General features: G+C 43.3%; 2 protein-coding genes across 2 annotated transcripts in view; one reads left to right on the top strand and one right to left on the bottom strand.

Annotated features, from left to right (window-relative positions):
* LMAN2L (lectin, mannose binding 2 like) overlaps nucleotides 1-16,983 on the top strand; it is a 93,647-nt gene that overhangs the window by 48,230 nt on the left and 28,434 nt on the right. The gene's annotated exons all lie outside the window — the stretch shown is intronic.
* Nucleotides 1-16,983, bottom strand: part of FER1L5 (fer-1 like family member 5) — a 53,069-nt gene that overhangs the window by 17,345 nt on the left and 18,741 nt on the right. Inside the window, exons 15-21 of the mRNA XM_047067638.1 lie at nucleotides 16,056-16,099; nucleotides 15,880-15,962; nucleotides 15,709-15,803; nucleotides 14,614-14,739; nucleotides 12,924-13,101; nucleotides 1,264-1,388; nucleotides 317-417 (exon numbers count right to left, since the gene is read on the bottom strand). Coding sequence (XP_046923594.1) covers nucleotides 317-417; nucleotides 1,264-1,388; nucleotides 12,924-13,101; nucleotides 14,614-14,739; nucleotides 15,709-15,803; nucleotides 15,880-15,962; nucleotides 16,056-16,099 — 752 coding nt within the window. The remainder of the gene's footprint in view (nucleotides 1-316; nucleotides 418-1,263; nucleotides 1,389-12,923; nucleotides 13,102-14,613; nucleotides 14,740-15,708; nucleotides 15,804-15,879; nucleotides 15,963-16,055; nucleotides 16,100-16,983) is intronic.

Below are 16,983 nucleotides of genomic sequence, written 5' to 3' on the forward strand. Positions count from 1 at the left end.
GAGCAGCAGCAGGGAAAAAGCTGCTTGTCAAGATGACAGGGAGAGGTCTGGGTTGGTAGGAGCATCAGGTGTGTGTATAGGGACAGCCAGATAAGGCTGGGTGGGGAGGCCAAGGCCAGTTTCCAGAGGGCCTGAATGGGGGAGGAGAAGCAGCAATGTCCTGTGGACTTTGAGCCTGAGAGAGATTTGAGCAGAGCCCCTTTCTTGAGGAGTTAGGAGCTGGGTGATGTTCTGTAGGGTGCTGGTCTGAACCCCCACCCCATGTGAACCTGACCTGGCTCAGCCCCAGCCCCAGGGCAGTGCACTCCTCCCCTACTTGCAGTCCTCCACCAGTTCTCTCAGCAGCTTCTTCCACTGGGGGAGCAGAGCGGGGTCCCTCGGATTCCGTATGGACTTCAGGGTGTCCAGATTGGCTTTCTGTCCAGCAGGAGACAGGAAATGAGCATGGGGGCTCATCTGGGAGGGGTTACAGGGCCAACTGGCCTGAGATGTTTTCAGTCAGGACTTGGGGGCCTTTGTGATAACCTGAGGATATCCGTCCAAAGCTGTCACATGCCCTTGCAAGGCTGGGATCCTCACGCACCCTCTCCATGACCCAATAGAATAAGTGGCAGGAAGTGGAAGGATAGGGCAGGATTGTAAGGGGTATAGTCTTGACCCAGGGCTTCCCTTCTGTAGGTGCAAGCAAGTCTTATCTAAGGTGGCTCTCCTGCCTAAAACTGTTCAGTGACTTCCCTCCTTAACAGATGCATAACACTTTTTGTGATCTGACCCCTTCCAGTTTCTCTGGCCTTATTTCCACATCACCTCCTTGTCCCCGCCACCCCTGAACTTCGTGTCACATGGATTTGCACATTGTTCCCTTCTCTGCACCCCCACCACGCCACCAGCAAACTCCTCATTCTTCAAGACTCTCCTCAAATGTCACCTCCATTTCAAACACTTCCTCTGATTATCCTGTCTTTGTCTCCCCTCCCCCACCCCTAATCTCTGTGCCCCCACAGCTCTGGGTACTGTATCTCCAGCCCTAGCTCCTCTGTATAGTAGCTATTTGCATGTCTGACTTCCCCGGTGGTGGGGCTGGGCGCTATGTTTATTCAGCTTCGGGTCTTCAGTATCTAGCACAGTGCCGGACACTTCCATCTTCATTGGTGCGGAGTGTGTGAGCAAGGAGAGTGACTGGCTCCCTAGGACTGTGATTTAGTTTCCAAAGCCTCCCATCCATGGCCCGGCCCTACCCCTGCACCCTCTTGCACCACTCACTAGGCGGTCCCGAATGAAGTGAAGGAGGTTGAGGCAGTTCATGCGGGAGCTGACGTCCTCCCAGTAGGAGGTCACGGCCACCACCGGCTTGGTGTTGTACCAGGGCACATAATGGTAGATGTTTCCTGAGACACAGACATGTGGTGGGGGTGGGGAGGCGGGGGAGGTGTCTGAGGGACTGTGGGAAGTCCCCTTTTACTGCGCCCCCTCAGAGGACCTTCCCTGAGCTACTCCATTCCTCAAGAATGCCTGCCATCTGTTAACAATCCTAATTGGACCCCTCCCTCCAGAGGGTGGGCTGGTGGCCAGTTGAGAACGTATGCACTATGATGAACATGTCTGGCCTTACCAAGTATTCATTGTGCTCAGGGTGTCATGTCGCCTTTCAAAAGTCCCCATTTTATATGTGGGAAAATCTAGGCATGGCCAGGTGATCATAATTCAGGTGTCTAGCTCCAAAGCCCCATGCCCTTAACCTCAGGCGAGATGCCAAGGCAGGTGGCATGACTTGAGGTAGGGTCTCCCTTCTGGGTGGGCTGCAAGGCAGAGGGCAGACCCAGGGTTTGGCTGGAGTGGGCAGACATCTAACATAAAGGGCCTGCCAGTGCAGAGGCGTGGGGTCAGGAGAGCAAAGATGGATAAAAGCCAGTGATGGGTTTGGCAAACTGAGTTCTCTGGCCATGTTCCTTATTGAAATAGGTGGGGGGAATGCTAGATGGAACATAAATGCATTTAAAAATGTTTCTGAATTGTGTTGCTGACTTGATATAAGGAAAGAAGTCTACAGAAATCAAAATAAAGTAAGAGCAGAAAACCTGTGAGGCAAGCAAAAACAAGCTGACTTTTGCCCTCTAAGTTTCTGGAAATCTTGGAGAACTCTTTGGCAAGTGCCAGGGCAGGGGGCTCAGCAGAGAAAGCCTGGCACTGCCCACAGTGGGCAGTCTAATAGGAGACCCCATGTGTTATGGGTTGAATTGTGTCCCCTATACAGATATGTTGAAGTCCTAACCCTACTACCTCAGAATGTGACTTTATTTGGAAATACGGTCATTGCAACTGTCATTAGTCAAGATGAGGTCATCTGGAGTAGGCTGGAGCCTTAACACAATGTAGATGTTCCTATAAGAAGAAGAGAGGGGCACAGAGAGAGGACAGCCATGTGAAGACACAGGGATGGAGGAAGAACACCACGTGAAGACAGAGGGCAGAGGTGGAGTGGTGCGTCTACATGCCAAGGAGCACTAAAGACTGTAGGCAACCACCAGATGCTGGGAGAGAGGCTGGGAACAGATTCTCCCTCAGATCCATCGGAAGGATGCCTGGGGTGCTTGGCTGGCTGAGTTGGTAGAGTGTGTTACTCTTGATCTCAGGGTTGTAGGTTTGAGCCCTGTGTCGGGCTCCATGCTGACAGTGCAGAGCCTGCTTGGGATTCTCTCCCTGCCCCTCCCCTGTTCACACTCTCTCTCAAAATAAATAAATAAACTTAAAAAAAATCTCAAAAGGAAAGTAAAAAACTAAATAAAAAAACAAAGAACGACTTGATTTGGGATGTCTAGCCTCCAGAATGGAGAACAAGTCTCTTGTTGTGCTAAGCCACCCAGTTTGTGGTGCTTTGTTAGGGCAGCCCTTACCAAACTAATCTGCCATGCAAAGCTGCCACTCCAAAACCTAAACCCTCAGTCAAGGAGAAATAACCCACCACACAGAAGACAACACTGAGGAATCTGGCCTATCTCCAGCATAGCTCCAGGTAGAGGGGGCAGGACATTTTCTCATTTGTAACATTTGTAACTTTAAGTGGAGCCTCACACAGGTTGTATTCTGCATTCATATCACCTGTGTGGGCTGGAGAAAATTTAAAGTGGTCTTTAGTTGGCAGTGCCCCAGGTAACTGGAGGAAGCAAAGGAATCCTCTCTGGAGTTGAAACTTTAAAGTCCCAAAGGTTTCCTACAGATAAAGTTCCAAGAAACAAGCAGCTCAGAACCAATATACACACTCTCTAGCCCTGCAGTTCCACCATTCTTTTTTTTTTTTTTAATGTTTATTTATTTTTGAGAGAGAGAGAGACAGAGCGTAAGCAGGGAAGAGTCAGAGAGAGAGAGGGACACACAGAATCTGAAACAGGCTTCAGGCCCTGAGCTGTCAGCACAGAGCCCAAAGGGGGGCTCAAGCTCACGAACTGCAAGATCATGACCTGAGTCAACCTCGGGCGCTCAACCGACTGAGCCACCCACGCACCTCATAGCCTCGCAGTTCTGCTTCCAGGTATATACTCAACAGAAAGGGGTCACAACATTATCAAAAGACGGTGCAAAATGTTCATGGCAGCACTGTTCATAATAGTCCAAAACAGGAAACCACCAAAATCTCTCTCAGTAATGGAAGGAAAAAATAAATTATGGTATATTTGCACAAGGAATACTATACGGTATGAGAACAAGCCACAGCTACAGCCAGCATCATCTAGGTTTGTGAATGCATTTCACAAAATGGTGAGCAAAAGAAACCAGACACAAAAGACTGCATGCTATATGATTGTTTTTATAAACCTAACCACCAGATAAAATGGAGGTTAGGAGGGTGGTGCCCTTGGTGGGGCTGGGGGTAGAGAGGCTCAAGGAGCCTCTGGGATGTCAGGACTCTGTTTCATGGTCTGAATGTTGTTACGTGGGTGTGTTTGCTTCGTGATAATTCATTGAGTTGGATGCTTTGCTTTGTGTACTTTTCCGTAGCTATGTTATACTTGAATCAAAAGTTTTTTTGTTTATTTTTTTTGAGAGAGAGAGCTATTGCACGTGAGAGGGGGAGGGGCAGAGACAGCAGGAGAGAGAGAATCCTAAGCGGGCTGTTAGCATGGAGCCCGATGCAGGGCTCAATCCCATGAACTGTGAGATCATGACCTGAGCCGAAATCAAGAGTCCGACGCTTAACCAACTGAGCCACCCAGGCGCCCTTGAATCAAAAGTTTACTTAAGAACTTAAAGAATAGTAGAGGCAAAAAAGACAAAAATACATTAAAATAGAGTGTGTCAAATGGTAGAAAATACTATGGGGAAGAATAAAGTGGGCTGCCAAAACATCTTAAATATATTGGTTACCTAAGGCCCTTCTAAGAAGATCTAGAAGTTATGCAGAATGCAGCTCACAGAGATGGCAAATATGGAAGAGAAATTTAAAAATATGAAGAACAGAATGACAAGTTCCACAGAGAATAGAGTCCGTTTGAGAAGGAGCTATAAGAGACAAGGAGAAGAAGTAGTTTTCAAAGTGAAAATATCTTATAATTTTCCAGAATTGTTGGCAGACCCTAGTTGCAGACTCTGGCACTGAATGAATCATTACAATGGTAAATGAGCAGAGGTCCAGGACTGGGGTTCTCAGATATGAATGTGCAGATGCAAGATGGCAATTTTCTTCTTCTACTCTTGGATGGCATACAAAAGCAACAAGGAGGAGGAAAACAACTCCATTTTCAGCAAAACAAGGAGACAGATATAATCTGCAGACTCAAAATACACATAAGGACTGCCAAAAGCAACTATGATTGCCCTCAAAGCCGAAGCTGGAAGGGGTGAAGTGCAACAGAAGTCACCTGCGGGGAAGCGATGAGCCAGACAGACAGCTGGAAGCACAGCTGGATGGGAGCGGAGTGCAGAAAGCGCCAGCAAAAATACACTCCCAGAACAAACTCAGTGCTCAGAGGAGGAAATGTGAGCTGGCAAAATGCAGTCAAAAAGTAGAAGTAAAAACACAAACACCCTAGAAGGAAGACAACATAAAAAGAAGCCTAAGGGAGATTAGACCCTGCAGACAATCTGGTGAGAGGTATAGAAATAAGGATAGAAATAAAAGAGTGACCAAAATAAAATGTAAATAAAGAGTCAAAAAGGATCAAGGAGAAGATGATGGATACAGAAGAAAACCAAGGAAAACTGTTAAGTCCATAAATGAAGCCCCTGAAGTAGAAAACCTAAACAATGGGACAGAATATTTAAAAATATAACTAAAAAGGGGCACCTGGGTGGCTCAGTTGGTTAAATGTCCAACTCTTGATTTCGGGTCAGGTCATGATCTCATAGTTCTTGGGATCGAGCCCCGTGTCGGGTTCTGTGCTGACAGAGTGGAGCCCACTTGGAATTTTCTCTCCTTCTCTCTCTGCCCCTCCATACCCCCTCTCAAAACAAATAAATAAACATTAAAAAAATATATATATATATATCTAAAGAAAACTCACATGGGAAGAGATAGTCTTTATTTTTATTAAAAAAATTTTTTTAATGTTTATTATTGAGAGACAGAGAGACACAGAGCATGAGCAGGGGAGGGGTAGAGAGAGGTAGAATCCAAAGCAGGCTCCAGGCTCTGAGCAATCAGCACAGAGTCTGCTTGAACTCACAAACTGCAAGATCATGACCTGAGCCAAAGTCGGTCTCCCAACCAACTGAGCCACCCAGGTGCCCCTAGGGATAGTCTTTTTAACAAATGGTGCTTGAAAAATTGCATTCATATACAAATTAATTCAAAATGGATCATACAGCTAAATATAAGAACCAAAAGTATAAAACTTTTAGAAGATAGGGAGAAAAATCTTCATAACCTTGGGTTAGGGAAAGGGATCTCAGATATGACACCATAAAAGAAAAAAATTGTACTTCCTCCAAATTAAAGATATTCACACTTCAAAGATACTGTTAAGAAAATGAAAAGATAAGCCAGATTATTTGAAAATCTTATACCTAATAAAAGACTTATATCCAGCATATATAAAGAACTCTTATAACCCCATAATAAGGAGACACACAATCCAATTAAAAAACTGTAAAAAATATATATACCACTAAAGAAACTACTAACAGAATAAGATTCTAATCTTGTATCCATGAAAAAGTACATCATGTGCCAGGGAAAACTGACCCCAAAGGATCAACACTTCAACATATCCTGGTGAAGTTAGTAGACTTGCAAAATAAAGGATATTTGGGGAGCTGGACAAAAAGATCAAGAAATTTATGGGGAAAAATATCAGAAAAAGGGAAGGTATTGGTTATGAAACTTTTAAGAAACCACAAACTTCTAGAACAAAACATGAGAGAATTCTCCTTAATAAATCTGGAGTGGAGAAGACCTTTCTAATTATGACTCAAAAACCAGAAGCCATTAAAGAAGTAATTTGAGTACATAAAAAAAAAAAAAAAAAGACTTCATGGGAAAAAAATCCCAAACACCATAGACAAAGATATGAGACAAATATGGGAGAAATACTTACAGGTCATATCATAAGGGCCTAATCTCCCTCACCTATGAAGGGTTCCTAGAAATCAATAAGAAAATAACTAACATCCTAATAGAATAAAAGAGAAAATAGATAAACAGGAAATTAATGAGAAACACAAATGACTTGTAAACATATGAAAAGATGCCCAACTTCATTTATACCAACAGAAAAAAAAATGAAAACTACACCAAAATGCCTCTTTTCACTTACCAGACTGATCAGGGTCTCATACATTGCTGGTGGGAATGTTGAATGGTACAACATTTATGGAGGATTATCAGTCAGGGTACAGCCAGGAAAAGAAAAAGACCATGGCAGATATTGGAAATAGAAGGAATTTAATGTGTTGAAAGGGCCAAGAGATCAAGAAGGGGAAAGTGACCTTATTCTCATATTAATAACAGGAGGAAGAGATTTCTGTTTCTAGGGCTAGGGAACAAAATGGAGGCAGTGGTGTGACCAGAGACAGGTGCACAATATCACTTCATCATCGAGATAGCTGTGCAGGGCGCTGGAGTCACTAAGAAGGTGATGTCCAGCCAGTAGTGGGCGGCATGGCAGAGGAGCAGATGCCAGGCCAAGGCTGGAACCATGGAGGAGGGGCCAGCCAAAGGTGGGATCTTTGAAGGGATGTAGCTACTTCCAGAGATGTCTCCTGAATCAGGGGTGGGAGGGAGGGAGAGGGGGAGGCAGAAAGACAGAGTGAAGAGGTGAAGAGGTATAACAGAACAACAGTATCTTCTCTTTTTATCAGCTGGCATGGGACTCTCGGCTGGCATAGTTTGCAGGTGTTCAGCTCTGAGATACAGAGTAGATCCAGGAAGGGCGAGAATGAAGTTTGATATAGAACAGAGCATGCAAAATCTCTCCTTGCTGGAGATGATGACAGCAAACGGGAAAATGCCCAGCACAAAGGGCAGTTTTGTAATATCTGCCAAGATGCAAATACACTTTGACCAATTTCACTTTGGGAAATTTATCCTACTGTTATACTGACTCATGTGACTTACCTGTGAATAAGATTATATCTTGACAGCATTACTTGTAAAAGATTGGAAAAGTCTGTCAAGAATTATGAAAAGAAAGCGCACGTGTGTGCCCATGCCCTCAAAGAATAAAATAAGGACAGCTATTTTTAGATATTACAGAGATAAATAGATAATAGTAAGAAACTATGGTAGAAAATAGTTTGGTGGTTCCTCAAAAAGTTAAACAGAATTACTATATGATCCAGTGCTTCCACTCCTAGGCATAAACCCTAAATAACTAAAAACAGGGACTCCGGTATGTGTACACTGATGTTCATAAGCAGCATTATTCACAACAGTTACTGTGGAAACAACAGCTAATAGCTATTAGCTATTAATAGCTAATAGCTAATAGCTAAAACAATTTAGCCAATAGCAAAAATGTGGAAACAACCCATGTGTCCATCAACAGATGAATGGATAAACAAAATGTGATACGTACATACCAAGGGATATTATTCAGCCGTAAAAAGCAATGCAGTTCTAACACATGTTATAACATGGATGAACCTTGAAAACAAATGCTAGGTGAAATAAGTCAAACACAAAGGACACATATTATTTGATTCCACATATGAGGTATAGGCAAATTTAGAGAAACAAAAAGTAGAAGAGAGGCTACCAGGAGCTGTGGGGAGGAGGACAAGGGGATTTATTGTCTAAAGGGTAGAGTTTCTGTTTGTGATGATGAAAGAGTTCTAGAAATAGAGGTGATAGTGACACAACATTGTGAATGTACTTAATTCCACTGAACTGTACATTTAAAGATGGTTAAAATGGTACATTTTATGTTATGTGTATTTTGCCAAAATAAAAAAAAATTCTTTAAAGATACTATGAATAATTTTACGCTGAAAATTTTGAAAACTTACATGAAGGGAATTTATAAATTCCTAGATAAATTAAACCTACCAAATTGACTTAAAAAGAAATAGAAAAGCTGAATAATTAAAATAAATCTGTATTTAAATCAATCAATTAGAAAAAAACACCAGGCTTATATTTAGAGGTGAGTTCTATCAAACTTTCAAGAAACAGATAATTACAGTCTTACCCAAATGCTCCTAGTGAGTAAAAAGAGGAAATGCTATTCAATTTCATGAAGCTAGCATAACTTTGATATAAAAACCAAACAAAGGACACTACAAGAAAGAAAATTACAAGAAAGATCAATCTTATTCATATAGATGCAAGAATCCTAAACAAAATATTAGCAAACCAACTCTAGAATGAATAACAAAGGTGAAAATACAATTATACTATTATGATTGCATTTTATTTTACATATAACAGTTATATGTGACTATATGAAATATGTGAAGTAGTTATAATATTAACTCAAGGTAGACGATGATAGATTAAAGATCAATATTGCAATCTCTTGGCCAACTGCTACAAATAATCCAGAGATACATAGCCAGAGAGGAGATAGAGCATAATACTAAAAAAACCCCCAAAACTAAACAAATAAAAAACACTTGATTAGAACCAAAGAAGATAGGAAAATTCCAGCAGGCTTTTTGTAGAAATTGTCAAGCTGATGCTAAAGTTTACATGAAAATGGAAAGGAACCAGAATAGCCAGAAATTGTATTATTTTGTAAAAGAATAACAAAGTTGGAAGACTTACACAAACTGATTTCAAGACTTGCTTTAGAGCTATAGTAATCAAAACAGTGTGGTATCAGCATAAAGACAGATCAATGGAACAGAACAATGATTCTAGAAAGAGACCCACAACATATGGTTAATCAATTTTCAACAAAGGTGTCAGAGTAATTGTAAGTGGGAATTAATAGTTTTTTTTCCCAGCAAATGTTACTGAATTGGTTATCTTTATAGAAATAAGAACCTGACCTCACACCATATACAAAAATCAAGTCAGGTTAGATCATAAACCTAAATAAAGAAGCTAAAATTATAAAGCTTGTAGAATGAAACACAGGAGAATACTCATGATCTTGAGGTAGACAGTATTTCTTGGACCAAATAGTATATTACTTAAAAGAAAAGATAATCTCACTTTATTTATTTATTTATTTATTTATTTATGATCTCTACACCCAACCTGGGCCTTGAACTCATGAACCTGAGATCAAGGGTTGCATGCTCTTCTGACTGAGCCAGCCAGGTGCCCCTCAAAATTAGAATTTATTTGCTTCACCAAAATTAGAAACTTTTTATCTTCAAAAGACACTGCTTGGAAATTGAAAACTCAAGCCACAGAGTGGAAAGTATTAGCAAAACAGACCTGACGAAGGACTTGTATCCAAAATACAAAAGAATTATTGGAATGCAATGTAAAAAGCCAAACAACCCAGTGAAAGACTGGCAAAAGATTTGAACAGTGCCTTCACTACAGAAATATAGGTGAGCATGAAAAGACACTCACTATTGCTACTGATTGGAGAAATGGAAATTAAAATTACCATTATGTACATCACACTCTCTAGAATGACTCAAATGTAAAAGGTCATCAGTATCAAAAGTTGGCAAGGATGGGGGGCAAGTACAACTCTCAAACACTGCTGTGGGTATGTAAAATAATACAAACAGTTTGGAAGATTGTTATTCTCTTTAAAACCCAAATTCCAGGGGTACCTGGGTGGCTCAGTTGGTTAAGTGTCTGACTTCGGCTCAGATCATGATCTCACGGTTCGTGGGTTCGAGCCCCATATCGGGCTCTGTGCTGACAGGTTGCAGCCTGGAGCTTGCTTCGGATTCTGTGTCTCCCTCTCTCTCTCTGCCCCTCCCCTGCTCATGCTGTCTCTTTCTGTCTCTCCAAAATAAAATGAATGTAAACAAAATTTTTTTAAAAAACACCCCAAATTCCATTTGTAGGTATGTAGCCAAGAGAAATGCAAGCACATGTTCATAGAGAGACTTGTATAGGACTGTTCATAGTGGCTTTATTCATAATACTCCAAAAGTTGAATCAATCTAAATGTCCACAAACAGGGGGATGGGGAAATAAACGGTCATTATGGAGTACCTATCAGAAATAAAAAGGAACAAAACACTTGTCTATGTGAATAGATGTAGGATGAATACTTATAATACTATGCTGAGCCAAAGAAGCCATAGAAAGAGAACTGTATGTATGATTTCACATATATGAAGTTGTAGGAAAAGCAAAACAAATATATAGTGATAGCACAGCAGTGACTGCCCCCAGGGGTTGGGGAGATTGACTGAAAAGGGGCATATGGCAGCTTTCTGGAGTGATGGAACTTTCTGCCCATGGTGGTTACATAGGTATATGTATTTGTCAAAATGCATCAAATTGCATATTTAAAATATGTTCATTTTATAGTTTGCAAATAATATCTCAATTAAACAAATAAAAAATCATCATTAAGAGAATGAAAAGCCCCAAACTTAGGGAAGATACTTCCAATACACCCATTGACAAAGGATTGTTCCCAGAAAATATAATGTAAAGTCAATAAGAAAAAGACAAGCCTAATAGAATAATGGATAAGACATATTAATAGGTTTTTTACAGATGAGAAAAACAAATGTTTGTAAACACATGAAAAGGCACTCATCCTCCATTAATAATTAGGAAAATGCAAATCAAGATCTTATAAGATACCATTTTACATCCATCAGATTGGCAAAAATGAAAAGGCTGGGCAACATCAAATACTGGTGAGAAAGCGGAGTAATAGGAATTCTCATATCATGCTGATGAGAGTGTAATTTGGTATAATTACTTTTGCTTTGAATCTCTCTTTCACTCCAGGGTATATAATTTAGAGGAAGTCTTGCACTTGAGACCAGGAGACATGTACAAGAATGTTTATAACAAAATTATTATAGTAGGAAAAGAAGACACATCCCAAATGTCTACATATACCACATAATTAGTGTTATAATCATACAGTAGAACATATACAGAAGTGAAAATGAACTTCAGCTACACACACCAACATGAAAAAAATTAATATGGAGCAAAAGATGGAAAATAGATGAATGTAGACTGCAAAATTCCACTCGAACAAAATGCAAAAATAGTATGCTGTTTAGAGTTGCCTACATAGGTGGTAAAAATTGAAAAGTAGAGTAAGGGAGTGATTATCATGAGGGTCAGGATTGTGCTTATTTTGTGGGTAAATGGATGTGGGAAGAGCATACAGGGAACTTCTAAGTGCTGGCAATGTCCTATCTTTTAAGCTGGGTAGTGAGTTCAGGGGTACTCATTTTATTTTTCTTTAAATTGTATACATACATTTACTATACTTTTGTATACATCATAATTTAAAAATAAGTAGAACATTATGCTAAGTGAAAGAAGCCAGACTCCAAGGACTACATATTGTGAATCCATGTGTATGGTAAAATGTCCAGAATAGGAAACTCATAGAGACAGAAAGTAGATTAGTGGTTGCCTGACTTTGGGGACATAGGGGAGAAATAGTGAGTGACTGCTAGTGGGTACAGGGTTTCTTTCTGGAACGATGAAAATGTTCTAGAATCAACGAGATGGTTGCCCAATTCCGTGAATACACTAAGAACAACTGAATTGCATACTATACGTGGATGAATTGTATGGTGTGTGAATTCTATTTCAATAAGCTGTTCTTAAAAAACCAGGGAGGTTTTTTTAAGCACAGAAAGGCTCTCAATGGGCAATGAGACTGCAAAGCTGTTGAAGTGGAAGGGGAGGCAGTATTCGTCTAGAACAGTGGCTCTCAAACTCTAGCATGCATCTGAATCACGTGAAGGGCTTGTCAAAACACAGATCGCAGGGCATCATCCCCAGATTTTCTGATTCTGTAGAACTGAGGTGGGGCCAAGAATCTGCATTTCTAAAAGTTCCAAGGGGATGCTGATGCCTGGCCCAGGGACTGCACTTTGAGAACTGCTACTCTATTGTGTCCGGTATAGGTGTTTAATAAGTATATATTGGATGAATGGATGAATGGATGGAAGGGAGGCTGGCTGTTTGGGACAGTGGATGGATGGGAGATAATGGATGAAAGGGTGGATGAGTGGATTAATGGATGGATAGAAGGTGGGAAGACAAGTAGCAGAAGATAGTTGCATGGATGGATCAGGGGTGGTTCAGAGTAGTAGGGAAGAATATGGGGTTGGCAAAGTTGTAGTGTGGAACTTACTGTAGAGAAGGACTTGACACGAACACCTACTTTCAACTCCTGTCATGGGCTCACTGCCTGCTAGCTGTGCAATGTTTGGCAGGTGACTTCACCTCCCCGAAGCTCATTTTCCTCATGTGTGACATGTGGGTTAACAATACCTATGAATGTTCCATGAGCTAATACCCTTAAAAGGGCCAAGCACAAGCCTGGCATGCAGTGGATGCTCTCTATTCTTTGGTTGGATCTGACTATTACCATCATATATCACTGGGCTGTACTGTGTGGTTGAGACGAGAGGCTTGTAACTCAGGTCTGTCTTGTTCCCATAGTGGCCAATGCTGACCTCGAATTGGATCAGGTCCTTAAAGTTGGGCATCATGGTACAGGAAAGGAAGATGACGCACAGCCCATACTTTTGGCGGTTCTGGTGCTTCTAAAACAAGAACCCCCACATCCCCAGTACATAAGCCAAGGCTACACAGATACGCAGGGAGGCAAAGATGAGGTGCCCTGTTTCTTTCAAAGTCATCTTTGCTTCTCTTCAGGGTGAACTGGTGACCATCTTTGAAACCCCGCCCCCTTCAAATCCTGCTTTGACTCCCGCTCAAGGGCAGTTCCTCCCAGGACCTCTATCACCTGGCCCCCTCCTCCCAGTCAGCTGTGGTTCCTTTCCTTCCTGAAAAGGAGGCTTCTCCCTCTGAGGCAGAGAGGGCCAGACTAGGCTCTGACTTGGGCCACCTCATCCCTTCCCATTTTGCCTAAACGCCCTCCCCTGATGGAATGAGTGTGGCCAGGGGTGTGATGAAGGTGGCATACACACACACATCTGCTCTGAGCCCTTCTCTAACCGCCTCCTCCCACATATGCTCGAGGTCCTCCATCTACCATGTCAGCTGCTCTTATTTCTGTGGCCAACCCCTGCCCTCTTCTTGCACTCACCCAGTCTGTTCACTAGCTGGTCTCCCCTGTCATAAAAAATAACCCTCCTCACTTCTGAGCCTCTATTTAGCTACCACCTGATCTTGTCTCCTTCTATTTTCTGGCCAAGTTTCGATGCACTTGCCTGTATGCACAGTCTGCATGCAGTTTCTCCCTCACACGCATGCAGTCTGGCAACTCTCTCTTCAGGGGGCTGCCTCAGTGCTCTCCTTTGCAGATTCCTCCTAAGTCTCTTCTGCAAGCCCCTCCTCTTCCTCAACCTGCCTTAGGCTGTGGCACTCTTTCACCAGCCCACTCCTCCCAGGCAGTTCCTCCACAACCCTGTGTTCAGATCCCGGTGTGCTGACGACACACCATCTGTCTAGCAGCCTCGGGGACTGGTCTTCATGGATGTCTCACAAGCACATGTCAAAGATGGGATTACATCGTCCACCCCCCAGGCCTGCTTCTCCTTCAGGGAGTCCATGTTGGTGCATGCCACCCCTGACCACCTTGCCACCTGAAGCAGAAAATGGGCATCAGCTTAGGGCAGTTGGCCTCATTTCTTATTTCTTGTTAGTCTGTGGCTTGGATCATTCTGTGTCCAAAAGGTCTCTGGAACTTGCTCCCTCCTCTCAGGCTCTCCTTCCCTGTGACCGTATTCCCATTTTTTTTGAATAAGTGGGTGGTTATTCTTAACACTGCTCCTCCTGCCCCTTCCTGCATCAGTGGTCTTCCCCAGCCTTCAGGAAGAAATAAAAACTCCTTAGAACATAATTTCTCCTTAACTAGATTACACATTTCTTAAACCAAAACCTCATCGTGTATTTACTGGGTGCCTGACGCAGCATGAAGTCCCCATAGGGGCTTGATAAAGAGTCAGGTGGGTTGACCAAACATCCTCATGTACCCAACAGGTCATTCAGCTTGTGGCCAGGGCCTCTGCAGTGCCAGGAACAGGACCCGCAGTAGATTTGGGGTGGGCAGAGGGACTCTTTACTCCTGAGTTACCTTTTCCTGTAGTTACCTCTATATTGGTTACTTCAGAGGAGAGATCCTTCTTAACGTCTTGATGAGGACTGAGGTTGGTGAATAACTCCAGGAAGATCCGGCCTCGATAAGCTAAGCCATCCTTAACAGCACTGGGAATATTCTAGGGCAACAGGAAGGGAAACAATGACAAAAGGGATGTGAAAAAAAGAGCAAATTTCTCCTGACACCTTTGCAGCAAAGACACTATTGCCTAGTAACTTCCTGCCTAGGGATGACCACAATCTAGGGGCAGAATTCCAGACACCCCAGACATGGCTGTGCCCAGAAACCTCTGGGCTCGACCCCTCTTCTGTACTGAGGCCCACTCCTCCTCTTCGTGCATTTTACCTGCTGATCAAATCAAAGTACCGATTCCCAGCAAATGCTTCCAGCTTGGAGGAGGCTGTGATAACTACTGGGTTTGTGCTTCCAGCCTGGCAAATCAGGGCATGCCCCGCCTTCTTAGCAACAGTGATTGGTCCAAGGAGAGTACACATGACCTAAGGCAGCTAATTAGAATGCTCCCCTGGCCTTCCCTATCAGAGTCTTGGATGGCCACTGGCCAGCAGGGAGGCTTGACTGAAGTAGGAAAGGATGAAGGCCACAGGTTGACGAGCAGCTGAGACAAGAGATGGAATGAATGAGCTAGCCTCTTAATGGCATTGAGGTCTTGGTGCCTGCAGCTCATCCTCACTCAAGAATTCTTCCCAGCCCTGTTCCCTTCCTTTAAGCCAGTTGGACTTGGCCTCCTGGCATTTATCACCAATCTTTAATAGCCCAGTACTTTCCACGTTTACTTATGCCGTTTTAGTCTTCTATGTCCTTTCCACCTGCTGGAAATCTTACCTGACATTTCATCTCAATGACCCTTCCTCAGTGAATGCCTAGAGCTCTCCATCTGTTCCTTTCTTGTGACACAACACACGTCCCATATACACATAGTCATTTACACATAGATTACATGTCCTCTAATAGCATAATGGACAGAAACCAGGGCCGGGCCCTCCCCAGTCACATCCCAGGCCCCAGCACCTTTCAAATGGTTGGTTTTTACCTCCACTGTTCCCTAGAGCTGTCATGAGAGGCTTACAATGTCTTCTTCCTGGATCCTGAAAGGGGCCTTTTTACCCCCATGAAGAGTCAGGAAGCTGGGGCCAAAACAGGGTAGGAAGCCAGAATACATTCCTGCAAGAAGAAAGGGTGAGGGTGACAGGGCCAGGTGGGAGAAGGGCAGGAGGTAGGGACCTGGGGGATCGCTTGCCTTCTATTTCTGCTCCGGTGGATGAGATTTGGTTGAGGAACAGACTGACAGTCCCTATCTCATCCTGGCACCTGTTCTTGGGGCTGGAGAGAAACATAGTCTGCAGGTTGAGCTGCTGGCCCAGCTCAGATTTTCTCCTCCCGTACTTGTTTTTCAGCCTCTACCCAGCGGCTCACCAGTCCAAGACTCTGAACTTGATGTAGCTGGAGAGACAGGGCAGCTGCAAGAGGAAAGTGAGAACAGCAGTGGGTGCATGTTCGAGTGGTCTGGTCCTCAAGGAGACTGAGTGCAGCTGGGAAGTTCTGGGTCTGGGGTCAAGGCCTGGCTCAATCGTCAGTAAGCCATGTCACCACAGCCAAAATGAATTTACCATGGGGACATATAAGCCTGTGGCTGTGGACTCCCCACTTGCATGGGCCCCTTGAAAGGACCTGGGAGAGGCCTAGGAGTGTGTCCCATGGTTGCTTTGGTATTATTATTCTTTTTTTTAAGTTTACTTATTTATTTTGAGAAAGAGAGAGCACATGAGAGAACATGAGCAGGGGAAGGGCAGAGAGAGAAAGAGAGAGAGAATCCCAAGCAGGTTGCGTGCTGTCAGCACAGCCCAATGCAGGGCTCAGTCTGTCTTGCATGGAGGTTGTGGCCTAAAATGCATTCTTCACCATTAGCAGTTAACTTTTAAACAGCAAGACATCTATCTCCTCAGAGAGTAAATAGTAGTAGCTGCTGTTGTGGGGAGGGTTTCTGTTGTTCTGTGGCCTGTGCTAAATGATCCACATGGATCACCTGAGTGACTCCTCCCAACAATCCCATAAGCCAGGTGCTATTATTCCCATTTCCAGACAGGAAAATTGAGGCACAGAGCAACTGAGTTCCTGAAGTTCTCAAGTTATATGCAGGGGCTGAAGCAGCTTTAGAGGTCCTAATGACTCTGCCATAACCCAGTGAGGACTGTGATTGTTCCTAATTACAGATGGGAAATGAGGCCCAGAGAAGCAGAAGGACTTGCTCATGGTCACCCAGTAAGAAGTGCAGTCAGATGGGAACCCAAGCTTCTGGGTCTTATCTCCTCTGCCATAGGGTCCCCTCAATTACGAAAACAAA

The sequence above is a fragment of the Lynx rufus genome, unplaced genomic scaffold, assembly GCF_022079265.1.
Source record: "Lynx rufus isolate CCGP_SWC_20201006 ecotype Redwood Valley unplaced genomic scaffold, mLynRuf1.p SCAF_8, whole genome shotgun sequence".
NCBI lineage: Eukaryota > Metazoa > Chordata > Mammalia > Carnivora > Felidae > Lynx > Lynx rufus.